General features: G+C 43.6%; 2 protein-coding genes and 1 long non-coding RNA gene across 10 annotated transcripts; 1 reads left to right on the top strand and 2 right to left on the bottom strand.

Moving 5' to 3' along the window:
- Positions 1046–26877, top strand: IWS1 (IWS1, SUPT6H interacting protein). Of its 8 annotated transcripts, none has more exons than XM_021394954.1 (14): positions 1046–1142; positions 1693–1808; positions 7627–8263; positions 8845–9037; positions 9273–9330; positions 9672–9772; positions 10508–10658; positions 11973–12055; positions 12308–12437; positions 13190–13307; positions 14047–14158; positions 14363–14419; positions 14611–14722; positions 26165–26877. In XM_021394954.1, exons 1-14 carry the CDS (start codon positions 1061–1063, stop codon positions 26198–26200), a joined length of 1986 nt encoding a protein of 661 aa, XP_021250629.1. In that variant the 5' UTR covers positions 1046–1060; the 3' UTR covers positions 26201–26877. The 8 variants fall into 8 exon arrangements, with proteins under 8 accessions (XP_021250629.1, XP_021250627.1, XP_021250628.1 ...); XM_021394952.1 differs by lacking the exon at positions 26165–26877 and adding an exon at positions 17093–17497; XM_021394953.1 differs by lacking the exon at positions 26165–26877 and adding an exon at positions 15314–15573.
- Positions 3114–7648, bottom strand: LOC110397926. The gene is made up of 2 exons (XR_002438081.1): positions 4813–7648; positions 3114–3361 (listed from the first exon to the last, which is right to left on the bottom strand). It is a non-coding gene; the product is annotated as an uncharacterized LOC110397926 (long non-coding RNA).
- On the bottom strand, positions 19218–26136 carry LOC110397915 (coagulation factor IX-like). Its single transcript, XM_021394965.1, has 8 exons — positions 25372–26136; positions 24828–24988; positions 23608–23632; positions 23367–23480; positions 22024–22155; positions 21047–21627; positions 20776–20893; positions 19218–19999 (listed from the first exon to the last, which is right to left on the bottom strand). The coding sequence occupies exons 1-8, from the start codon at positions 25460–25462 to the stop codon at positions 19422–19424; spliced, it is 1800 nt and encodes a 599-aa protein (XP_021250640.1). The 5' UTR covers positions 25463–26136; the 3' UTR covers positions 19218–19421.

The following is a 26885-nucleotide window of genomic DNA, read 5'->3' as shown; positions in this document are numbered from 1 at the left end:
AACTGAATTATGCACCTGCTCTGAAAACAGAGGCTACTAAAACAGAACACAACAATTCCTAACGAAGATATGGATCTATCTGCCTGCTTACTCCGGAAGTCAGCAATTAAAAGAGGCATTCGAGGCAAACTTTCAGTTGATGCTGAAGGCTAAATCTGGAGGTACCACCCACACATGAACTGGGTTGAACTGCAGCTTCAGATGGGGCATTCAGACCTAACTTCATCGAGACAACTGCTTCCCGCTTCTCATTCCCACCGCTGGCCTACAGCATGCTGAGAGCTGCCAGCGCCCCCACACCTGCTTGCTTGGGGTTTTCTTCTGCCATCCTGGAGAGATTCATGGTGCTTCTTGTTATCTTCATTTGCAGGGGGCAGATACATTCAGCCATTTCCTAGATGGTAAAATACTTATTACTGAAGGCAATGGAGGAAGCTGGGAGTCTCCCATCCTGTATCTGATGGGTGGAAGGGACACCCTGGGTTGGGTTCCTGCCTACACACTCAGTCTGTTCTGGCTGTGTAGGCAGTCATCCAACATCTTCTGTTTTCAGGTTCTTGGAAGCTCCCACACTGCTCATACACGGAATCACTTTTATTAAAATAACACTTTCACATTTCTTTACAGTTTTTCATTGGTGCAAGGGCTCTATTTATTTATTTATTTATTTATTTATTTATTTCCTCACAGGCTTCTTCAATTTCCTCATAACTTGAGTTACTGAACTAGAACTATGTTCCAGAAGAAGAACACACCAACAAGAAGCACCTAACTAACGGCTCGGAGTTACTTTTCCTGTCCTGTAGCCATGGGATTGCTTGCGGCACGAGCGACCCCGATCTGCCCTGCCCCTGGCGGGAGGATCCTCAGCCTGCACAAAGCAGCGAAGCAACCGCCAATTTTCCATGATGGAAATGGGAGTTCAGCTCCCACAGCCCCTGCTCCCGCCCGCCCCAACGGCCGCAGCACCCCCTGGCGGCGCCTCGAACTCTCGCGAGAGCCACCGGGCCGGGGCGAGAAGAGAAGGGGGGGGGAGGGGGGGGGCAGGTGTTCCTCGCGCATGCGCGTGGGCGGCCGGCGGCCGTTCGGAGGGAGGCGCCATCTTGGGCCCGTGCAGCCGGGCGGCGGCGGCGGCGGTAGCGGTAGTAGTAGTAGTAGTAGTAGTAGTAGTAGGTGGTGGGTTTCTGTGGTGAGCGTCGTGCTGAGGGCTTCGCCCCGCCGCCAGTCCCCGGGTTTCGGCGGGGCCGGCGGCCCGCCATGGAGAGCGAGTACTACAGCGGGGACCAGTCAGGTAGCGGCGCGGGAGGGACGGCGGGAGGGACGGCGGGGTTCCCCCTTCCCTGCCGTGCGGTGTCCCGCTGTGGGGCAGCGGGCAGCAGCTGCGGCCGGCAGTGCGGGGCCGCTCCGTGCGTCAGCCTGTGGGGTGCTGGGCCGTGTGGGGAGTCACCGTGTGCGTGCATTGGGGGCATCTTGTCCTGTTCCGGGGGGGTCTGTGGCGCTCTGTGACCCAGGCAGTCAGTGGGCGCTGAGTCCCTGCGCCCCGGCCCGGCTGCGCCCCGGCCCGGCTGCGCCCCGGCCCGGCTGCGCCCCGGCCCGGCTGCTGGGCCTCCAGAGCCTTCAGTGCCCGATACGCACTGGGAGATGTCATCGAGTTTTCCTTTTTTTTTTTTTTTTTTTTCTTCCCTTGGGTAGATGATGGTGGAGCTACTCCAGTGCAAGATGAAAGAGATTCGGGATCTGACGTTGAAGATGAAGGAAACGAGCAGCATTCTGGATCTGAGAATGGAAGTGTAGGGCACCATTCAGAGGTACTGTGAGGGCTTCATGTAGATGGCTCTGTTATTAACTGGTTTTCGATTTAAAGATGTATTGCTTTCTTAATTGAGTCTTTAGTGTTTATTCAGTTGATCAGAGGGGCTCTGTGTGGCAAAACTTTACTTCCGGAAGGGGATGTCTCATCTCATTTCTTGACCAGTTAGTGGGTAGGGTCTTCAATTGTTATAATAGCAGTCACTGTTGGCACTGGAAAAAGTGTAACACTTGCACTCAACTGCAAGAAGATAAACTTCCTGGATTTTGAATTCTGAGCAGTGGGTTGAAGAATTTGGAATTTTGCTTTAAATTCTGCATAGTAATGTAAAACCATGCACCGTGGAGGTGTAGATTTCCTTACCTAAATGCTTTTTTGTCTTTCATCTTTCCTTTTGGACGTGAGCCTTGCCTGTGAAGTCTGTTCTGTGATACACTTTTCACTTTGTCATTCACAAAGGAATAACTCTCTCTGTGGGGAAAAATGGCACTTGTCCTTCCACTGAAGAGCTTTGTGCTTTGGAAACTTGGCCTCTTGGAAAGGTGCTGGTGCTACGATATGGGGCTGTATTTGGAGGAGAGGTGCTCTGACTTGTGGTTTGACTCCTGAGGTTGGAAAGGTATTCTGATAAAAAAGTAATTTCCATGTCTAGGATGATTCTGGTGTTAATCTTAATTTTGAGGAATTTCTAGTGTCTTGAGATGATAGAATGACATTGCTTGGTCTTGCTAGGAGGCCTGTAGCCTGTGAAATCCCATCTTCTGCCATCAAAGTTTTGTTATGGAGAGCTCATCAAAATTAAAATCAAAGCCATTTTACTCTGCTTTGCAAATTGTGTGGCATGTCGCATGAAGATCAAAACTGACTTTGACATCCATTGGTCTTGGAATCCATTTTTAAAAATTGCTTAAAACGCATGGTACGGTGTACTCTAACAGATCGATGTTTCAGTAGGCTCAACTCTGCTGTGGTGTAACTTGCAATCCATTTTTCTTTGCTGATTCGTGCTTTCATCAGAGTTAGGAGGTGAAGATTTGTTATGAGTATAGAAGGAAAGCTCTCACTTATTTGGATTTGAGTATAAAGCACATTTGGATTTGTTTCTTTAGGTATTTATATTTGCAGCGGAAGAAATTGGATTGCAGTGGATTTGCTGTCAGTCAGCATCTGCCGTTTGGGCAATCAGGATTTTCATGTGGAGAGGAAATATGATTTTGTGTGGCAGAAATAATTGTCTTTGGTAGGAATTTTGTACTTATGTTTTAATGAGGAAAAATCATAACGAGAGCATGGAGAGCAATGATGCTGCTGCAGTTATATTAAGCTTTATCTTCAGTGTTTGAAAACTTGATCAGTTGTTCTTACTCTTCTGTGTTCCTGTTGGATTTTAATTTTGCTTATTGTCATCAAATAATTGAAAATCTGCCCTAAGGAAACAAGGATTTGACCATTTACATCTTCACTGTGACCTGTTATCATTGCTAATTGGTTTTCTGCATGTACCTCCAGCATTGTAAGGGCTTTGTTCCGTGATAGCTGTTGAATCTTCCTCTGTAGGTAAAAAAAAGTCCATTTAAAAACAAACATATGAAAAAACCCCAACAGCACTAAAAAAACCCTTTTTATCTGAGAGTAAACATGAACCTTCAGGCCTTAGAACTTGGCTTGATTTGGCTAAAATCATAAAAAATTGATTTTAGATGTTTTCGTTTGTTGTGAACTCTTCCATTGCCAGTAATTTAATGCTTTCCTACACCAAACTCAAAATGCAACTTGGCTGACAGTGTGGAGATGCTGTCACTGAAAGGAGAGTAGCTTTCAGCAATTTATTGTTCTATTCTAAATTTTCTCTCATCCTATTATTTTTTTCATCTTTAGGAGTATGTGGGAGGAATGACACTCAAAGGTAATAATACCTTTGAGGCAGCCCAATCAGTTAAGTCTGTTTAATTCCTATTTCATCTCTAATTCAGAATTTGGATATAAAGAACTGAAGTTTTAAAATTTCCAACTTTTTTTACAGGTTCTTAACTTTAAAGAAAAGGGGGATCCTGAGGAATTACTTAAGTAGGTCTCAGGTATGTGGGTTCTTCTTTTCCACAGTTCTTTCTGGCTTTCCTTCCCTCAACCCCACTTTATCTATAAATGTTCTCTTTGATGTCCTTACTGATTCTGTTTCAGTCAAATGGAATCAGCTGGCAAGTAATTTTAGTACAGTAATTAATATTAAATCATGTTTACAGTGTTTGTACAAGTCAGGTTCGTATGGAAATCTTCAGTGACTTAGATTGTACATTCTAACCAAGTTGCTGCTGTCTTCATGATTTAAGTTATGCTTTGGCTGTGACTGTTAACAAACACACAAATATCTTACTTTTACTGAAAACAAGCTTCCTGAACTGCCTATGATGGTTATGTGTGCCTTAGTTTTATCCATTGTTATTCATGAGGTTGTAGGGGATGCGTCAATTTTGTTCATCTTAATGAATTGTTAAGTGCTACATCTTAAAAGTGGCTGCACGTTGATCCAAAAACCTACTTTCAAGATGAAATTTTCTTGTAGAAGGATAACACTGTAAATTTGATTTTGATGTATTCTGTATTTTATACTGTACTAAAGCCTCACGTTATAGAATTGTCAGTTAAAAATATTAAGGACATCTCAATTTGAAAGTTTATAGATAAAGAGGAGGAAGAAAAGAAAGCAAAGGCATTAGAGAAAAATGTGGTAGCAATTACCTGAGACCTACTTGTTTCCGAGGATGTCTGTTCCTTTAACTAAGTAATTGGACAAATAAAACCAGAAAACTCTAAATTACGTAACTGATTTCTTGGAACATATCTTTTTAGAGACAAATTATTTTTTAAATGAAGGGGGAAAGTGTGTCAGGGAGCTAGAGAAGAGAGAAGCACTCTCCTACAAAGGTTGTCGTCTTGTTGTGAAGTTGCACTTGCTTTTTGTATCGGGTACATTCCCAAGCAATGTGTTTGAATGATCTTACACTGATGGCTGCGGACAAGGCCTGCAAGTTCTGCCTGGGTTCTGAGCAAGTCAGCTGTCTCAGCTCTGCTTTAGAAGCTGCTCAGTCACTGTGACATAGTGCTGAGTCTGAGGCAGTACGTGTCATGTCCTTGCAGGGCTTACCTCGGCTGACAGATGGTGCTCTTTGGGTCGGCTTTGGTTGTGCTTTCCTGATTTGGGACCTGAGTAGGGGATGCCTGTTTGCCCAGCCTCTGTAGGGTTGCATGTATTACCTGCTTTTTCCTGAGCTGTCTCTTAAACCATTCTGCTGTAGCTGACGGTATCACAGAGGAGTTCGGAAGCTGTAATTATCACCGGGGTTTGTTGTGCAGAGCACAGTGTAGTCACAGTGGGAGCTAATTAAGATGCATGGATGTTCTCCTTCCCCAGGCATCTCCCTTCTCAAGTGTGACTGCCAGTTTGCAGTAACAGATAAGAGATGCAGTATGTTGTAAAGTGCTTTAGTAATGCTGCTGTATAATTGGAGTGACTTACCAAGTGTTTTGCGTAGGAAGTTCTTTGTAGCTTAGTAATGAATTCAGAATAGGTGGCTGTATAATCTGCAGCCACGCTTTCACTCTTAGAAATATTGAGTGGTAGAGTCACTATGGATTCGAGTCGCTTTTTCAGTTCTATTTAGTGGTTACTAAAGACTACTTAGTCTTACAGCATAGAAGGTGACGAGCCTCATAGTTTAAACAGTACTATTACATTTGTTTTCCATGGTGGTGGTTAACAAAATCTTTTATTAGAGCTGATGTAATTGTCAGTACCTGTTTGATATCAGCCATCCGAAGTCAGGAGAAAACAGACAAAACACATCAACTTAAATGTACACCTGCATTTCAGTGCTTCGCAATGATCCAGTCTATAATACTGTTTCAAGCAGCTGAAGCATCTTAGGCAGTATGGTGAGAGAAAATACACCATATATGTGTTCTTTGTTATGTGACAAGCTTGGCAGGAGAGGGCAGTCAAATGAATATTCTGAAGAACGGAAAATCCTGTAACAAATAGCGATTTGGGCGTATGGTCTTCCTCAGTTGTGTGCCCTCAAATCAGCTGATATTTAATCTTTTCATTTAAAACTCCCATTTCAGTTTCTTAACTGAAGCACATTTCCTGTCTGTGAGGAGAAAGGAGAGCTGCAGAACGGTACCAGCAGCATGATTGAGAAGGCTGCCATCCCTGTAGGGACATGGCAAGCAGCAGAGAGAAAAGTGCTCGTGTTACCACAGCATTAAGGAACATGCAAATAGCGAAGTTGTATTTGAAGTGCTGGTTGTAAAATTACACGGTCCTGAATTCTTTTTTTTTTCCCATTGTATGGCAACTTTCTGTTAGTTATATTTCAGTCATATAGAATTTACAGTTCTATCAAGTGCTAGCCAAGGGAATAAATGCATAAGATCCAAAATCTTAAGGATTGTTGTTATTTATCAGTTTAAATAAATCTGTCAAGAGTAATTCCTAAGAGCGATTGAAGTTTTGTTTTATTTAAAATTCCTTCTTATCCATATGTTAGAAAGATTAATAATGTTGTTTGTTATAGGATAGATATACCTGTGTTATTGTATATAGCTCTGAACGTGAGAGTAGAACGACCATAGAAAATGACAAATAGAAAATCTGTTCTTCCAATGAAAATAAACTTCTAGCAAGATTTGGAAGCTCTAGGACACAGAGATCTGTAATTATCTGCTATTCCAAGAGATACTCAGTTTGCAGAGATGCTAATGGAAGGAATCTGCAACTGAGAAGATAGAATCACCCTAGGAAGTCTCTCTGTGAAGCAGAGAAGCATGTAGAAGAGCGGTTCCTTTTCTGGTATCCTTTCTGGCTGAAAACAGGGTTGTGGTGACAGTGACCGTGTAGGCATGCTGAATTAAGGAATGACAATTCAACAGTCTAACTTTGTTTTCTTGGGCAAATGGAGAACTTAGGTGTTGTGAAGATAAAACAACATTCTGTTGTCTGCAGTGCTGTAGTTGGGTGTCTTGTGATAGATTTTTCCATATATGACTGTTGTTGCTGGATAGAAAACAAAAGATTGTGTCCCACTATGGTTTTAAGAAGGTTGGTGTATTTACATATAGATATCTGAGTAGGCATGGGGGCTGTGAGCTTAAGAGACAGAAGTATTGAAACTGTTCTTATATTATTACAAGTCAAGACATAGAGCTTGTTAGTAATACTCAAAATGGTCTGACTAAAGCTTTGTCTTTTTTTAATAGATTTCTGATCTTGACATGTTTTCAAATGGTGAAAGAGCACAAGCTCTCTTGAGCTTCATTCAGAAAATAGTGCATGTGCAGTTCCAGTAAAATGTATTTCATACAAAGATGTTTATTTGGCATCTTAAGAAAATGACCAGTATGGGAGGTTGTTTACCTGCTTTATTTTGGGGGGAGTTGGGCTAATCCATTTTGAAGTTTGGACTTTTAAAAATGAAGCCCTTAAGTGTTCTCCCTTGAGGGAGATGGACCCTTTTTGAACATCTTCATTTGAGGTTTTTTTTCTGTTACTATTTCCAAAATAGGTTGGATCAGCAGGATGGACACTATTCCATTGATCTCTTAAGATTTTCCTTGATCTGTAGTATTTGATAAGTCTTTTGACTCAGTTTTTCTAATAATTTTTTCTGTATAGAAATTATTTCAGTCTATAGTAGCTTGGGCAATCAAAGGGGAGGAAGGACAAGCACAAACTCAGAATGCTTTTTGTTTTCTTTGGTTTTTTTGTTTTTTTTTTTTTGCCTAAGTGCCTGAGATTGTTCTTTTTTTTTTTTTTCCAGAATGAGCACAGTGATGGAGATGATGATGGGCAAATGGGAGAGCCTCATATGACAGACTCTGAGAATGAAGATGTACCGAGGCAAAAAGACAGTGACTCAGATAATGAGGAGCCTCCAAATCACAATGCAAGCGATTCAGACAACGAAGCAGCTCATGGAGGGAAGGACAGTGACTCTGATACAGAGGACCGTCCAAACCAACGCTTAAGTGACTCTGAAAATGAAGATGCCTTAAATCATCAAGCGAGTGACTCTGAAAATGGAGAACCTCACAGGAATCACAGTAGTGACTTTGAAAATGAGGAGTTGCAGAAGCAGCCGGGCAGCGACTCGGAGAGCGAGGAGCTCCACAAGCAGCTGGCCAGCGACTCGGAGAGCGAAGGTGTTTCCAGGCACAAACGAGAAATAGAGTCTGATGATAGTGATGGGGAGGACAGGAAGGAGGAGGTGCAGAATGATTCTCACCATTCAGATAATGAACAAGCGAGGGAAGGATTTCAGGGTTCTGACAGTGAGGAAGAAGGTCCTCAGAGACGGAAAATATCGGACAGTGATGATGATGACAAAGAGGAGGAGAAGACAGTGAAGAGGAAAATGGCTATCCTTTCTGACAGTGAGGATGAGAATGAGAAAGCACGTAAGAAACTTTAATGTGAAAATAAAAATGAGATCTGACAAGCAGTAATGATACATTTAGTATCTAAGATAAATGTAAAGCAGCAAAGTAGTTCTGTTTTTAGAGCACTACTTTTGTAGAATGTATTGTTTTAACTGCATCTCTGTGTGAATATGTATCCAATACTTGGGAGTAATAAGTAGGTTTAACAAAAGTAGAAGAATATTCTACATTTACGATCTTGCTTTATACTGGAATCTGTTGTCATGTTGATTGTTTCTGTTATAGTTATTTCTTGACTTGCTGCTATTTCTCTAATCATTTTTTCCTCTGTGTTGTCTTAAATATACTAGGAGTGAGAGTTTTGAAACTAAAAGTTCATATGGACAGATGTACTTTATGGAGTTTTATTCAGTTATTGTCTGAATAAAACAAATTTCAGAATGAATATGATTTCTTTTTAAAAAGGGCAGTTGTTTCGGTGTAGAATGCTAATTGGCTTCCCTCCTGTCCAAACTGAATTGAGAGAGAACAGCTGTTGGAGAGTACCTCTTGTCGCTTCGGTTACTAAGGCAGGTAGTAATGCTTCTTTCCATTGGCAGCTGCAAAAAAAGTACGAATCCTTTCTGATGTTGAAGAATCAGATAGTGACGTTGCTTCAGAGAAATCTGACAAAAGAAAGAAAAATATGGTATCAGATAGTGAAGAAGAGGAAGAAAGAAAAGAGGATACTGGGAAGAAAAAGGAAGAGAAAGATCTGTTTGGCAGTGACAGTGAATCTGGAAATGAACAAGAGTAAGTGTTTGTGGGAATACAAATTCCTTCAGGGTTGCAGGGAGTGACACTGATTGTGAATAGGGAAATGGAAGAGTACTGACCAGAATCTACCTGTATTGATATTGCAAAGAGGAAGGTCAGTGTGGCAGAATGAAAGGGGCAGTTCTCCACTCAGTCACATTAAAAAATTTCCCAGAAAATGTGTTCTAGCTGCTGCTGTATAAACAGATAAATGTTAGCGTTTTCTTCCCAGGAACCTGATTGCTGATATATTTGGAGAATCTGGTGATGAAGAAGAGGAGGAATTTACAGTAAGTGTTATTGTGGAACTGTATATTCAGTTGCTGATATAACCTTCAGAGAAAGCTCCTCCTAGAATGCATGTTGGGGTTTGCATTCCTGTTCAAGGATGCTATGTCTCAGATGGGAAGCCTTTTTATCTCCTGCACTTACTGAAGTAGACTTTGTGTTGAATAATCTTCACAGCTCTTCTAATCATTGGTGTGAAAGTTGTAGGTGAAATTATTAATCTTTTGTTCCCCTTCCAGATAAGTCTGAAGAGGGTTTAGAGGAAGCTTTTAGAATCTAAAAGGCACCTGAGTAAATGCTAAGTCTTAATCGCTACACTGGCTTGCACTGTCTTTATTGTCAGGGCTTTAACCAGGAAGACTTGGAAGAAGAGAAGGGTGACACAGAGATGAAGGAGACAGCAGATGAGTCCGACTCTGATGATAACGTTAAAAGAGGGAAGCAGTAAGTTGACATGTGACATACGTTGGTAATAGCAAACACAAGATTTTTGCTAAAGAGCCTCTCCATAAACTGGCTAGGCTTCATGCAGCAGACAGGCGAGGGAAGGACAGTGTGTCAGCAGAAAACACGTTCTCAATGACTATGACATAAGGTTCTCTCTGCCTGTACAGTTCGGTCGCTTGGTAATCCATAGCAGGTTATTCTGGAGCAGCAGCACAGGTAGAGCACTTGATAGTTCTCATTAAAAGTTGATTGAAAATAGTAACTAATGAAACATCTACCTGTACTTGTAGCATTTCAGCACTGGGCTGTGTGTAGGAGCATTGGAGTCACAGTTCTGTTTCTGTGCTGGTGTAGTGGATAAGGTGTGCCAAGATTTGAGCTCACCTTCACTCTTCTGTCCTTGTCTCCTCCAGTAGTGTCAGAGGAATGTATTGCAGGTACAGGAAAGCTAAATCCTTGTCAGCTTCAGTGACAGCTTTAGCACTTCTTGAACACTGGATGCTTTTAGCTGCTTCAGTAGGGTCTTAAAGACTTCTGAGGCATTGAAGCCCTTTGGTTTCCGAGTTAGTGTACAGAAGATGTCTAATTATCTTACAGGGGCGCTGAGACATGATTCTAGTAGAGTTCTTGAAGACCTTTGTAAAGGTGATGCTAGGGAAATACAAAATTATTTTCTACAGATACAGAGAGATGAACCCGCTTCTACCATCAAACTCTCTTCTTGCATTTCAGTATGGACTTCATGTCAGATTTTGACATGATGCTGCAGCGAAAGAAGAGTATGAGTGGCAAACGTCGACGAAACCGTGATGGTGGAACTTTCATAAGTGATGCAGATGATGTGGTCAGTGCTATGATTGTAAAGATGAATGAAGCTGCGGAGGTGAGTTTTCTAGGTTCCAGAGACACCTTAAAATTAATTTCTCTTTTGCGTTCAGTAAAATAGAGGCATCTGTCTGGTACTCAGAAGTAGTAATCTGTACACTTCCAATATCTAAAGATGTGATGAATATTATTTTGCTAGTTTGAATTCAGTACCTTTTTTCTGTTAGAACTTGGAGAAATTAAAAAAAACTGAATTATTGGAAATTTTGTTTTGGCAGACTGCCTCTTTCAAGGACTTGTGTTGAATATATTACGTGCAAGGTCTGCCAGGATCTTGTCTTTTGTCTTTGTAGCATCGTTGGAGTAGCAGTCAAGTTAACTGTAACGTGGAACTCATTAAAAGCAATGGGAGGCAATTTTAGAAAGAGTAATCTTTCTTAATGTGTTTTGTGGAGGGAGGAGAAAGTAAGATGGTGATCTGGAAGGCAGCTGTGACTCTTGGTCTTAGACTAGAACATTTGTCCATCATCTTAATGAAGCAATAATGTTTGAATCATCAGAGAGAAGAACAGAGCTCCAGTTGAGTTGTTTATTGTGTGCCTGTCAGGCTGTTCTGGGGCAGAGGAACAGAAGGCTATTACAAGAGTCTCACTCCTTGCAATAAAAGAACCTTTGTGTAGGAAGAGCCTTCAATTAATTAAGCATGAGTGGAAAGGTATTAACACATCAGGGCATTGATCTGTTGATCGTAATGGTCTTTTTGATATTTGATCTCAATATCTATTCAGTACTTGAAATAATGACCTTGGAGCATAGTCACATAATTGTGAAACTGACACTGTGTGTGTTCCAGCGCATGATGCACAATTGTGTACTTTTATGTTAATTACACCACACTTTCCCCCTAAACCTCTGTCATATACAGTTACATTCATCACTGAAATGAATGCGTGTATTTTCACTTCTGTTTGGTTAGTTGTTTTTTGTTGTTCAGCTGTGAGTTTACTATCAGTGTCTAGGTTAGCTATATGTAGCTAGCATGGAGGACCCTGCAGAACTCCCAGTTTATTGCAGTGGACCTAAATCATGAAGTAGAAGAACATGTAATTCTTGGGGGAATCTCCTAATGTGATGCTTTGAATGAAAATGCTGATTGAGGTGGGGATTTTGTTTATTTATTTATTTGAGAAGTAGTCATATAAAATATGTTCTGGAGCTGTAGAAGGAGTGGAGTAGGGTATGAAGTTAATGGCATCCTGCCAAAGGTGCACGTCTCCACTTACACACTGACTCTTTTCCCATAAATGCTGTAATGGATAAGAATTGCTGATTTATTCTTTGGATTATCTTGTAATTTTTCAATTCTCTACAGGAGGATCGACAGCTGAATACACAAAAGAAACCTGCACTGAAGAAATTAACTTTGCTACCAACTGTAGTTATGCATCTTAAAAAGTGAGTCTTTGAGCTGCTTATTAGCCTGGGGAGCAGTGGAATTTGGGGGACTTCATAGAGCAACGTTTCAGTTGTACTGAGTATGCAGTGAAACATTTTGGGTCAGTGCTGGAGATAGTTGGCCTCAAAACTAAAATTACAGCTAGTTTTACCCGTTAAACTCAAATGTACTGTTGCACTTGCAGGATCATTACATCTTAAAGTCCACGTGCATTATATGACTCTGGATTCTCTGTACTTTAAACTTTCTAGGCAGGACCTCAAAGAAACATTCATTGATAGTGGTGTAATGTCTGCCATCAAGGAGTGGCTCTCTCCTCTTCCAGACCGAAGTCTGCCAGCACTAAAGATACGAGAGGAGCTTCTGAAGATCCTGCAGGAGGTTTTTAACTGACTTCTAACTGTATTTGATCTGCGGTTTTACAGTCGTGCTTTGGGGAAATGTGTAATGCTAACTACTGTAATGCTACTGGTGGGCCATGCACTAAAGCACAGGAGGAAGGAAATTGCAGATGAGAAGTGTTTGGTTTAAATGTTGCATCATTTTCATGAGTATTCCTTATGTTGTAGATATGCTGTCCAGCTGAACAAAATGTGGGAATTTCAGACTCTTAATTGTTGTTAGGAAAATTTTGCTCATGTTCACAATAAAGCAAGAAGCTGTGCTAAGTAGCAGGCCAGGAGATGTTTCTGAGAGCCTCTCCCAAAGTACGCACGTCAAGTTCTGTATCCTCTGTCATGGAGTTCCCATGTTTTGGCATTTTTAGATTCTTGAATCTAAACTGCTTAGTCACTTACCTTCCCTTGTTTGCAGTGGCTTATGTATTGTGATTGTTCACTTTAATTTGTCTTTGCATTCTTGAGAAGAGTGTGGCATAGTTTTGATAGTGAGGCAGAAGTTAGATTTCTCTTGCAGCACCACTCATTGGCTGTGAGTGAAGGTTTAGAAATAATTGTCATTGTGTAAGAATCTGCACAAGTTCTGACCGAGTTAGGTTATACTGGAATGCTTTTGCCATGTAAACTTTAATCTTTACAAAATGCTTGCTCAGAAGACAATAGCTCTGTTTTGGGGTAATAAACACAAGAGCATTTGGAGTAAATACGTCACAAACTTTTGTGTCTGTCTTGTAGCTGCCAAGCGTCAGTCAAGAGACCCTGAAGCACAGTGGAATTGGACGGGCCGTGATGTACCTTTACAAGCACCCCAAAGAGTCAAGACCTAACAAGGATATGGCAGGGAAGCTGATCAGTATGTAAACCTTTTATCTTGCTTCAGTGAGGCTTCTCTGCTAATTAATTTCTATTAGTCTTTAGCATGTTGTTACTGTCTGTAGTCAAAGTCACTCTGCAGTATAAGATTCTCATTCATCTCGAAGCTTTGTTTGCGGAGCTCTTAATGAACACTGCTAGGTTAACATCTGCATGTACATTTCCTTATTTCTTTCTGTTTTGCTTAAAAATTAGAGGATAGCGTTTATTCTGCCCAAATTCTTTCTTGGGTAGTTGGCTGCACCTCCTCCTACATGTTACCAAGGGCGGAAGTTGCTGTTAGAAAACTGCTTTTTCTCTAAAATTCAGAGAGATTTTGGATGACTGTCTAAAAATTCAGTACTTAAACCGCTGTAGTCATGTGTAGTGTATTCCACCCTGAATGACTGCAAGCTGATTTTAAACTTGTTCTGCTCTTCAGCACCTGTTTTTCATATTTCTGAAGTAACACTGTGTCATGCAGGAGTTTCTGACAGTAAGTATTCCTAGTGCTGAGAGAGTCCAAAAAAAAAACCCACTGAAAAGCAAGCAACAGCAAGAGACTTCATGGGCGAAGACTTTCTTTCTATCTGCAAGTCTGGGATTTCTCTGAAATACGAGGGGTTCACAGATAAGCTGTTCAGCTGAAGAGAAGTACATGTGAACCTTGAAAGGAATGGTTTGGAGATAAACTTGATATGCTCAGTGCTCATTAACTTACGTATCTATTTATTTACTAGATGAATGGTCTCGACCCATCTTTGGCCTTACCTCAAACTACAAAGGCATGACAAGAGAAGAGAGAGAACAGAGAGATTTGGAACAGATGCCTCAGCGAAGGAGATTAAGCAGGTGGGAATAGCAGACAGAAAGAAAGCATCCACAGTTTTTTCTTCGTAGGGCTCCTGTCGAGAAAAGTTGTGTATAAGCATTAGGGTAAATGAAAGAACAGTTATTTTTGACCTCTTTTTTTTTTCCTCTTACCATAATTTATTGTCCTTTGAAGTTATTGTAGTTCTCTGTATATGAATACTTAAAATTTTATTTTTTGTGCAGTTCTGGTGGTCAGACTCCCCGCAGGGATCTGGAGAAAGTGTTAACAGGAGAGGAAAAGTGAGTTGAAGTTTTCGTATTTTTATTTGAACTAGAAAAAGGTATTTTGAAAGTACTAACAGTACACAGTTTGTTTTGAGGCTTTAAAAATCAATGGTAATACTCTGTTTCAGAAGTAAAACACACTGAATCAGTTACAGAAATCTCTAACAGAAAGAACTGTATCTAACAGGAACTTTTTTTTTCTTCAGGGCTCTTAGACCTGGAGACCCAGGTTTCTGTGCCCGTGCGAGGGTGCCGATGCCTTCCAACAAGGACTATGTGGTCAGGCCAAAGTGGAATGTGGAAATTGAGTCCTCCAGGGTAAGCGCTGAGGTGTGGGGCGTTGCTTGGCCTCTCCTAGTGACTCTGTACCTAAGCTGTCTGGGAATAAACCTGGGGATTTGGCACCTTATTGCTGTACTTACTGTACAGCATAGTGATTCTTTTTATGTGCCTCTTCTAATAGGAGTAGACAACAAGTTTCTTTCAAGTAAGCCTATCAAATTCTTTCCCCCGGGTATCATTGCTTCTCTTACCAGAAATTTTCGTGTTATTGCTCTAGAGCTTCTCTCTCATGTGAGAATTTAATTACAGGCCTCTTATTTTCAGAACATGTTGAAATAAAGCAGCAGTTCAATAAGTATGCCACTGATATTTTTTTATCTCTCTCCCATTTTCTGTGTCATGTTCTTCTGACAGTATTTCAGTTTGGAAAAACAAAGTTTTGGCAGACATTAACAGCTTCATTAGAGGCCTTTGCCTTGCTTAATTTGGTTCTTCCATCTACTTGGTATGGTTTAATTTACAGGTAGAGTACATGGTAGAACCGATGTAAATGGAAGAGGTAATAACTATTGTAATCTTTCTGCTGTTATCTTTCCTTCTTTGCATTAATTGAGATATTGTTTCTAGCCCGGGACTATTAAGAGAGGTATTAGTCGCTTGGAAAAACACAAGAGACGGTTTGCTGAACAGAAACGACTCAGCAAAGTGCATCGGGCCATCAAGTTCAGCATTGAAGGCAACAGGATGCCCCTGTAGCCATGACACTGCCTTCCCAAGTTTGAGAGGTATCCCTCAAGGGAGGTGTGAACAGTGCATGTGCTTCAGCTGTTGGCAGTTTGCACATACAGGAAAGGAGTGTGTACACCCCAATTAAACTTGGAAAACTCTCCTTGTATTCACTGATGTCCACACCGTGGCCTAAACTGTAACTTGTACAGGAAAAAATCTGTAGCACATAACATTTGCTGTGTTACCTGCGCCTGTTAACGTTCAGGGTGCCCAAATGACGGGTGTTACGTGAGAATCCCTGTGCTCAGAAATGGCTCTGCACCTTGACATACCAGCAAGTCTGGCACTTGAAACTTGTTCTTACTTGAGTTCTCCAGGTTTGCCTGAACAGATACACTGAGAGCTAAGAATTTCTGTGTAGGACTTTGTGTTTTACTGAGACAAAACAAGATGTTGTTCACACCTCTGTTCCACGGCTGTTGACAGATGTGAGATGCGGGGGGTGGTTGTCAGGAGCAGGAGGAGACCTGTACAGAACAGGGGGAGAAAACTCCCATACTTTGAGTGTGAAGTGGAGGGAGATAATCACTGATGTACCTCAACATGAGAATTGTTTTGGCATTGCTTACTGCATTCAGGTGCTGGGAGCAGAGGTGTTACAGTGAACAGTGATGTGAGGCAAGCACAGATGATAGATGTTGAGTTTAAACTTCCTATTTATTTGTGTAAAACAACAACGAAAAACAAAACTCAAAAAAACCAAAAGCATATACATATAATATCCTTTGAAAGTCAGTGAAATTCCAGATAGAATTTCAGTGAATGGTTGTATGAATAGAGTTCATTTTAAATGAGTGTGGCAGGAGCTCCCTCCTTAGTGACGGAACAGGAGGTTCAGTTCTGAGCAGTTGGTTTAATCAGGAGCTCAGTAGCATATTCTGGATGTCACTTTTTCCCAAATGTAAAACATGTGAAATTTCCATCATTGTTTCTGCTGTTCAATTAAGGGAGAAATTGCATCTAGGTCATGGACTGGAAGGTCCTTCTTTGTCTTAGTGGTGTTTCTCGTCTGTGCAAAATAACTGCTTTGTCATCTCTGTTCTTCAGCTGCAGTTAAAACACAGAGATGAAATGCAGTAACTTCTTGTAACTTATGTAGTCAGCTTTTCTTAGGTATTTCCTTTGCTTCCAACCTCACTTTTTTTTTTTAATAATCTCTCACTTTTTAAGTACTAATGAATTACTTTTAAAATAAATTACAGTTTGGAATTGATGTGTCAACTCAGCCCACCTCACTTACTGTGCAGTTATAGCTAAAATCTTCCCCAGGAAGCCTGTATGTATGACGTTGTGCAACGTATTTGTGACTGCGCTCTAGACACCAAGCTATTCCTAACTGTGTGTTCCACCAGTGTGTGAACAGCTAACGTGTCAATCTCTGCAGTAGGAAAGCTTTCCTCTGTGATGTTTGTGTGACCACTGCCATACATGGGATCGTACCCTGGGGGAACTGTTAATCCACGTGGGGGGGAGCTGAGGGGACAGCTGCGCACCCCTCCCCACACCAGGGGCTCCTTCAGATCCCTCTTGCAGGTTTAACCTTGCATGTGTTGCTTTTCTTGAACCAATGGGACGTCTGCTTTTTTTCAGTAGTAATTATTAGTTTTGTTTTTTAAGTTCCAGGGGACCTCTAAGAAAGGGGTGAGTCGGCTGGACAAACAGATGCGGAAATTCACAGATATCAGGAAAAAAAGCAGATCGGCCCATGCGGTGAAAATCAGCATTGAGGGCAATAAGATGCCATTGTGACCCTTCACAGAATACCCTGTGATCACTGCTGTAAGACAATGCACCCATAGACTCTTTGGAGACCTTAACGTTTTTTAACAACGCGTTTGGGTTTTTTAGTCGATCTTTAAATAGTTGGTTCAGGTTCTGGTATAAGATAACGTCCGAGGACTGTGAATTTGGGGACTTCTTTCTCCTGATTGTATTTAAACTTGCTCTATTGTGTCCTTTGTACAGATCACACGTTTGTTGTATTGCAACACTTTAGACAATAAAAGATCTTCTGTTTTTTTGGGGGGCTGTCTATTAATTGCATGGGATGATGTATATGTGGAGTACTGAGGAGAGAAGTGAATACCTGAGATGGGAAGAAGAAAGCGTGTACCGGGTGTGGGGAGAAGCTGATAATTGCAAATTCTTTTGTTTCCCAACTTATTTGTTCAGTGCTCTTTAAATATTAATCAGTTCTCCTGTCTTTGGAGATCTGCACAACAAATTCTGACCATCTTCCACTAGAAGGACTTCATTTTTCATGAATGCATGGTGCAGAGCTTGAGAGGACCAGTCGAAGCTGACTGTTAAAAACCTGACCACTTCCAGATGAAGTGTTTGCAGTAAGGCGATGCTGTTGTCAATCCGTTGTGCTGTGAGCACAACCTTCAGTGGTGGCTGCAGCTGAAGGGCTTTCCTGGGAAGCACAATAGCCTAGATCAGTTACACAGTAAGCCAGACTGCTGAGTGAAGGTTATTGAGACTCTTGAAGAGGACTGACAGCTGGCTGGGCACTGTGTGTGCTGAGCTTTGGTCAGCACTTTGTTCACCCAGCTTGGCTGCTGGGTTTGACTTCATTTTCTGCAGTCGAAAATGCTTGCATTTGAGACCTGCTCCTTTTAGCCTGGATGGCAACGTGGTGGTGAAGTGGTGCTGGCTGTTAGGATGTGGCCTTTGAGCAAACGGTGAAGAAGGATGCTTGCACTGGACACTGCTGAAGGAATTCCACTTGTATACCTGGTAAGAGCAAATAAGCTATCTTATTTATGTAACTGACTCAGGCGTATGTCATTTTTAGCCTGCTAAGTGTTCCCAGGTTTTTTCCTTTTTAATTAAGAATTTACTGAAAGACTGGATTCCTTACTGCCATATTGGCAGGTGCAGCTCTGTGAAAGTCAATGAAGTACTTGCATCCTGGTTCCATTTGGCTCTGAAGGTCTGGGGGTTAGGATGGCTTTCCCAGCCCTTCCTCTGTAACCCCCCAACCTTTTTTTTTTCTTTATTGTAGTTCTGGTACTGCAGTCTATGGGCAGTGGGGGGGTACGTAGTGTAAGAGTTTTCTTAAGTACAGACCCTGGTGGTCCACAGAGCTGAAGAGAAGAACTAACCATGAGTATGACTTCTTTTTTAATGGGAGCTTACTGGTGAATTGTAGGAAAGGTCACATCATGAGAACATCTTCTGACAGAGGTCACAAAGACCACCCGTTTATTGCAGCAGAGGAAAGTGCGCCCATGCATATGCTGGTTTTCAGCAAACACTGTGAGAGCGAAATGATGTATATGAAGGAGTGGGGGAGTCTTGGGAATTAAAACCATATGCTTTTCCTTCAGGAAAAGGGTGCAGAAATTGGCACTTCTCTTTATTATGTGCTACTCCTGCAGGTCTGTGTTCTGTAGCTCCACTTGTACAGTCTCCCAGGCAGTGCAGCCAAGACAGCTTGTAGTACAAGATTCCACTCAGCAACTTTTGGTATCACAAACCATTTGCATTTCTGTAAATTGAACTGCACTTGAAGCAACAGGCACACACATGACAGAACTCCATTGCTCCGTGCCTGCTGTATCAGCATGCTGCTTCACAGCCATGGAGCACACAGCACGGCCTGGCAAGCACTTCCTTTTCTGAGTGACCAGCCCCTGCAGGCCCAGTGGGATGTGAGCATAGGTGAGAAGCAAAATAACCAGCCATCCAAACTCACCTTTATACTACTGTATTCAGAAAGAAGTTGAGTTGTCTCCTCTGCTATTGCGGCAATAGTTCTTTATTATATCTTTTTTTTGCTTTGTAATACTTACTTAAACAAACAATTTAACGGATTAGGGTAAATTGAGACTCAACATTTCTTTAAAGACAAACCTGGCTTTGTATCATCAGAGACAGGAAAGGAATAGCTCATCAGACTGAAATGCTGTACTGAAAGAATTGTCCGTTTTTAAGGTTGCAATTAAGAAAAGCTAATGGAAAACTTTTCTGAATCTGCCACACTTTCAACGGTCTCTTTAATCCAGGGGATGTAGTTGGATACTCTTGTATACACACCGTATTTCCCTCTTTCAGCACAGCCATCACCCCAGCTTACAATGCCAAGCAGGAACCAAGTGTTTTGGTAAGATGCGGCAAAAGGGCCTCCGCTGTCACCCTTGCAGGCATCCGCAGCTTCCGTGCCGTAGCCAGCACAGAACATGTTGTCAGTGATGAGCCTCTTTGTGGACTGCTGGCACATGTCCATGCTCACAATGGGCAGCCGCACCCGCATGAGGAAGCGCAGTGTGGAGCCCCGGCTGTGGGTGGCACCCCACCCACTGACCATCCCCACTTGCCCTTCCTCAGCCAGCAGCGCTGCCAGGTTGGGGCTGGGCAGGCAGATGGGAATGGCGTACTCATTGAAAATGACCTCGCTGCTCAAGTACAGCAAGGCAATGTCACCATTGTAGTTGTTGGAATCGTAATGGGGGTGGGTCCAGCTCCGTTCCACGCCTATCTTCTGCTCCTTCAGTTCTCTCTGATACTTGTCAAAGTCACCTGTAATCATGACAAGTAAAAACGGTAAGCCAACTGTAATGGGCCTTCTCATCATCTTTGTGGGGGAACATCAGGGCTTTGACAAAACAAATCCAGCTGTGTAAGATGACTTCTTCTTGGTCCTGCAACCCAAGTTTACCAGTTTTGCTCCTTAGAGGCAAACTATCTACAGCAGCGCTTTCCTAGGTAGGGATCTCACCATAAATATTGTCAAGAACTGTATTTTGAACAGCAGGACTCAGGCCTGTGACATAAACATGAAGATGCAGCATTGTTTTTTGCCAGTTTCCAGTGCTGTATTCCGCTCCCTGCTTCTGTCCAAGCACAAGGCTGTACGGCAGCATGCCTGCTGCAAGGCTGCCAGTTTGCTACTGCACCTGGTGGTGTTATGTTAGCAGGCACTGAGAAGTGGGCAGCTCTGCAAAACGGAGCTTCAAGCTCATTAAGAAGCAGAACTGACTAGAGGGTAGACCAGCTCCAGGAATGCTTCTTTCTGAGAGGGAGCACTGCACAGCACCCAGTGAGGGTGAAGAAAGGGGAGAATCTTGCAGAACTCTGTCATACAGAGGCAAGTTTCTATGAAAAGAGAAGGGAGCAGCTGGAGCACCTTTACTCTTAACTGTTGCCAAGGAAGAGGCAGGATTCTGCTAGCTCCAGGTCAGGCTGGATGCATCTGCTCATTTCTCAGCCACCCCCTGGTGTACAATGCAACATGCACACTTTAAATTAGAGGACCTCTGGGTTTCTAGGAGTATGCAGTGCTGAGTGGTACTCACCTATGGTAACATGGTGAGGGCTGACAAGATCGAGGCAGTGAGCGGCTGTGATTACCCAGCGACTGTTGATGAGGCTCCCTCCACAGAAACCAATATCTCTGCTGTCACGGATCAAAACCTGTGTGAGAACAGTGCTGCTCTGAGCTCTTACCTTGGGCTTGTGTGTACAGCAATGCCATGTTTTACAGAGTGGCTTACTTCTCTGTATTCTATGTAATAGTAATGCTTCTCATTCTGCTCAGTAGTGCTAGCATCCAGGTGTGTGTGTTACCTGCCAGGGGCACTGTCCCCGATGACACAAAGTTCCTCCAGTGATCCTGGGGTCACTGTGCTTTGAGGGAGTGCTGGCGTTTCCCTGGGGATACTGAAGTGTGGCTGAAGCAGCTCCTGCATCGTCACTCTCATTGAAGCCACCACGCACATGCTGAACTGCTCCTGTTTCATTCTGCCCAGTGCTCTGCCCGGTCTGGTTCTGCATGGAGGTGTTCTCCACCACTTCCTCCTGCCTGGCAGCAGCCACTATTGTCCCATTGTGCCAGGTCGGTCCCTCTGTGGGCTGCTGCTTGGGGCTCCCACCTTCCTGCCCAGCAGAATCCACCTGCTGCTGGGGAGCAGAGGTCACCGGGCTTGCATTGCAGCTGGAAGCACCTCCTCCCACCTCTTGGCCAGCAGTGTCCTGTGTGGCTGTTCTGTGCTCAGATGCATTCTTCAAAACTCCCTTTTCCCAGGCAGCACTTTGATCCACCTTGGCCTGTTTAACTGCATGGGCCATGCTCCTGTTCCAAGTGACCACCTCGTGCCGCGCTTCCTCCAACGCACGCCGGCTTCTAATCAGGCCACATGGAAATGGGGCTGGGGGAAAAAGAAAAAGGCTGTGAGCAATGGGTGCTTGATGCCGTGTCATGAGATGCTAGGAGCTGTAAGATCCCAGGAACAACCTGGGAAGCAGCCTCCCCCCAGCCATGGCACTGCATTACTCGGGCCAATGACAGCACGCGGCTCTGCCACCACCAGCTCATGGGGGGCCATCTCTGTGTTCTGTTCGGGACAGAAGGCTGACCCCAGAGCAGGGGGCACAGTGCCTTACCAACACAGCAAGGGGTCACGGCCCCTCTGCATAAACTTGAGGTACAGCTCCATAGCCCTGTGGCTGAGCTATGCTAAAGTAGCTGCAGAGCAGGTACGGCAGTGAAAAGGCAGCGCCCCAGCGCCTCTCTGCACCTGACGGAATGGCTGAGTGCGCGGTACCTGCTTGCACGCACTTCTTCCCGTCCTCGTGCAGGGCGTAGTCCTTGGCGCAGGAGCACTGCACCTGGAAGGAGCTGCTGTCCTGGCAATACTGCCCACAGCCACCGTTCTTGTACCAGCACTCCAACTTCTCTGCAATGGAAGCACAGTGCAGGTTAGCGGTGGAGCAGGGCCCCGAGAGAGCGGTACTGCAGAGGATCTGGGGTTGGAAGGGGTAATGAGCAAGGGAAAAGGAAGGAAAGGTAAGGAATTAGGGACTGAAGGAGGGGCAGGCTGAAAGGTGATGGAAAGGGGGGGCGGGGTACAGTGGGGTGGGAGTGAATGAGTAAGAAAGGCAGGGAGGGAGCAGGGAAGGATTGGATGAAGGGGAGAGGGAGAAAGGAAGTGTGAAGGGAAGAGAGAGAAAGAAGGAAAGGTAGGAGGGAGTGTTAGGGAAGAAATGGAAAGGACACAAGGAAGAGATGAAGGCAGGAAGGGTGGGATGAAGGAAGGAAGGGTAAAGGGAGAGAAGGGTAAAGGGAGAGGTGAAGGAAATAAAGGGAGAGGGGAGAATGGTGGTAGGGTGGGAAGGAGGGAAGAGAAGGTTGAGAGGGGAGTGTGTGGTGGTTGGAGGAAGTAAGGCAGGAAGAGAAGAGAGGAACCAGAGGGAGGGTGGGAAAATGGAAGGAAGAAAGGGAAATTGAAGGATGGGAGGGAGAAAAGGAGGAAAGGAGAAGAGGGAAGGAATTTGTGAGGGGAAGAGGGGGAAGAATGGAGGGAGAGGGAAGGAGGAAAGGATGGAGGAGGGGAAGGAAAGGAGGGGAGGGAATGAAGGAACTGAAACGTGGAAAGGAGGGGGGAAAGGGGAGGGAGGGATGGAATAATTGAGGTGGGAAGAGATGGAGAGATTGAAGGGCAGGATGGAAAGGGGTAGAGGCAGGCAAGATGGAAAAGAGTGAGGGAGGAAGGAAGAGAGGGAGGGAAGAAGGGAAGGGAGGAAGAAAGGCAGCAAGAGAGGAAGTGAGAGGTGATGGCCAAGTGCTTTCCTCTGGGCTTGCAAAGATCGTAAGAGTCCAGAATGGCAGCTGCTGTATGACAGACAGTGCTGCCCTCCTCCGCACAACACAGCTACAAGCAATGCAGCACTGTCACACGATTCTCCTTCCAGGATGGCATTGCCCCAGCGTGTCATATATGAAAACACCTTTCTAATGGGTTAACCTTGAACAACCAACCAGGTGTGTATTGGACACATGAAGTCAGCAGCGAGAAGCCCAGTGTAAAGCCTGTGTGAAGGTTCAGCTCGAGCGTCCAGCGAAAAATTCCAGCCTTAATCCTTCCTGTGTGTGTGTTCCTGTACTTACCTTTTTCACAGTTGTCCCCTCCAAATTTCGGGGGACAGATGCAAAAGTAATTGTAGCGTCTTATTTTGCAAACTCCACCATTCTTACAAGGATTTGTAGTACATGGATTTAAACCTAAGAAGAAACACGGCGTAGTGTAATTCCAGAGATTAAGAGAAGTCTGGTTTCAAATTCCCACAGAACTCTTTGTACCCAGAAGGAACACAAGAAATAATAATTTTTTAAATCTTGTTCAACCTACCTTTGTAGTTGAACCAAAACTCCATCTGCAAGAAGAAATCACAAAAGAAAATAACAGTCACTAAGTGGCCATACTGGTTACTAGTCATTTAGAAAACAAATTTTTGTTTGCAAGTAAAGCAGGAGTTTGATCAGGACCATGAAATCCTCTTCATTACCACGCAGCTCACTTTGGACCAGAGTGCATCAACTGGATTGTACTGGGACAAAACTCAAACTGAAAGATTCATGCTCCAGCCAGCGCCAGGCCTGTGCTACCAGCCTGGGAGCTTGAAGTGTGCCCCACCCCTCCTACCCCAGACGTGCCCATGCAAGGTCCTCACCACCAACTGCTTCACTCTGAAGAGCCATTTCTACTGCACAGCACTGCCTGCTAAGTAGATGTCACCAACATAACTCGGTGTAGAGAGAAATCAGGCACCTCCACTTAAAACTGCAGTTCAGACTCCTGCTTTGAAAGGTCCCCAGCAGAATGCCCGCAGCCTCTGATCCCAGCTAGGAGCTACAGGGACAAGGTGCTCCTCTCCTGTGTACTGGGAGAGATCTGAACAAGGTTGAGCAGGTGCCCTCTGAAAAGGCCAGAATCATGTTGCTGGGATGAAGCACTCACAAAAATAAGTTCTGGATAGAGCAGCTGCCATACATCTACTTTTCCAGCACACAGCTCTTTGAAGGCCCTGGTCAGAAGCACCTGCCTTTCCCTAAGCCTAGAAAGCAGCTCGGGCTCCTCGCAGCATTCTGGATATTCCTGCAGATTTGATGCCTAAAGCCAAGTGCTGCAATGTGCAAAATCCTTTAAGCCAACTCCCAGCTGCTGCACAGCAGTGCAGACAAAGGTAAATGTGCTGCTCACCTGGGGACAGTAAGAGTGGAGCAATTAATGCCATTCTAACTTGTGCTAAATACTACGACTGTTCTGAACAAGGTTAAGGCAAGTGGATTATGTCATCCCAGAATAGGGCACCATGATGTTGGAATGAGAACACCCATGCAGCAAGTTCATCAGCAGTATCTACTCCTTTTCCTGTTCACCTTCCACTTGAACCAAGCCTCCCCCCACACATTTTACAGCTAACTAAGGAGCTGAGATCTGGAATAAAACATAAAAAGGACAGAATATTATTTCTTATTGGTAAGTTGACTGAAGTTAGTGTTTGGTTGATCTGTCAGTGGGAATTCCTGCCAGGACAGGTCCTTCCAGCTCACTGTTCACTTTTTCACCGTTTTTTCCTGCGAATGGAAGATCTCTTTTGCCTCCTCAAATGAGCACTTCTCCTCATTGCATTCTCTCTCCAAGTTCCCTGGGCGAATCTCTTCCAGAAAATAGTTAGCACGTTTATGGACCCTCAGCACCTCGTGCGCTGCATCTTTTCTCATGAACACTAGAAAAACAAAATCCAACAGTTAATTTCATCCCTAAAATCTCTTGCTATATTAAAGATTTGATCACCTTTACAAGGAAAATGCTATTTTTGTATTTAAGCTGAGGGAATTTCCGAAGGCCTAAATTTAGTTTCTCAATTTGAAAATATTGCCATAATTGCAAATCATAATTCAAGTTTTGGTTTCAATGTCACAAGACAGCACAGGAAAAACAGAACGTCGGTCTAAGAAGGAAGTTACCAAAGGCTGATGTCTCCTGGAAATATAAACAAGTACTCATTTTCCTCTTGTGCATTTCAGGAAGTGCTTCTCGAACTTGCAGGATGATGTGCTGAGATTCTCACGAGTCAATTAGGTTAAAAACATAATTAGAAGTACCCACCTGAATATGAATATGGATAGCTGCTGTTGATGGAGCACATCAGTAGGACGAACATCACCAGTGAGGAGCTGCTCTCCATCTCAGCAAGCATTCGGAAAACTCTGACTTTCCTTCAGAGGGAAAAGGTGAATGAGATGGGTGTACTGCCACAAAAGCAGCAACGGGCAGTCAGACTGCAAACAAGACAACGACAAAAGGGAGTAGAAGCAAGAGGGCAAGAGAAGGGAGAAAGAGAGCAAATTCTACTGAGTTCATTTGATGTGATTTCCATTGTTTCTCTGAGCAATGCCAATGCTGCACACTGCAGGAATCCCAACAGTTTGCATGGTGATGTGCACAGCTCAACCTAGCCCTGCAAGCAGCATAGGGTCTGATCCAAAGCCCACAGAAGTGACAAAGGAGTTGTGATGAGGCAGCAGGCACATGCCAGGCCCACCCTGAGCAGTGCTCCCAGCCACAGCCTTGCCTACACTGCCAAGGGCTGCAGGTGAGGTCTGAGCTCCACAGCAGCCCGTGGTCTCCAATCACAGTGGCTGCTACGCAGCTACTGAGGGTCCTGTCAAGTAAGACTGCATTTGCAAACTCCGATTAGGAAACCATGCATCACATACCTGGCTGTAAAAATGTCTTCCTATTACCTTCACAGGCTAAATAATTTACGGGGGTCTGACAGCACGTACCTCTTCGCTATCTGTGTCACCTTCCAAAAAACAGGATCCAGAATGCATTCACTTGTACACAGAAACATGCATTCATACTCACTTTTTTTTCTTTTATTTTTTGGGGGAGACAGGAGAGATATTTGGATGCACACCAGGAACCGCCGTGAGGTCAAGAGGTTGATCATTAACCAGCCACAAATATTGACAGAGGAAAGACAACCTTCTGGATTCCCTGAAACCCACTCACAATCCAAAATCAAAAGAAAGTTCCATGTTTCTGCACACATACATGTGTGTGTTCAAAAACAAAAAATCATTAAAAGCATCCTCCAATGATAAAAGTCACCTCTTTGTAGCAACTTTCTTTGGAGTTTGGTACTTTTTAGAAGAGATTTCTGGAACCCCCTTTTCTTTCAGTGGGTAACATCAACTGATCTGCAAAATACACAGAGCTACTCTGTAAACATCTTTTGAAATACACAAAGCTGGGAGCATGCAGGAGGACGCATAGCAGTCCCTGCAGGCAGGCAAACACTGCCCGCTAACAACCGAAGCTGTTCACTGACATTATGAGCTCTGCCTTTAATCAGACCCCAGCTTTACTGGCTTTGAACACACCATTTTTTTTCTTGTAATTCAACGTGTAGCAATGTCACGCTTCTCAGAGACATGTATTCATGGTTCAGGCCTTGTCTGGAAGGCTGTTGCTCAAAGAAGTGTAATTCTTTAACATTTGTCATTCCAAATTAAAAAAGGAGAGGGGAAAACAAAGAAAAAGAGCAAGACAGAGACTGGTGGCTGAGGTACTCTTTGGTTTCAGCTTACCTCCAACATGAAGCCCTTGTTTGTTGT

This window comes from Numida meleagris, chromosome 4 (genome assembly GCF_002078875.1).
Source record: "Numida meleagris isolate 19003 breed g44 Domestic line chromosome 4, NumMel1.0, whole genome shotgun sequence".
NCBI lineage: Eukaryota > Metazoa > Chordata > Aves > Galliformes > Numididae > Numida > Numida meleagris.
This window is presented reverse-complemented; position numbering and strand designations above follow the sequence as displayed.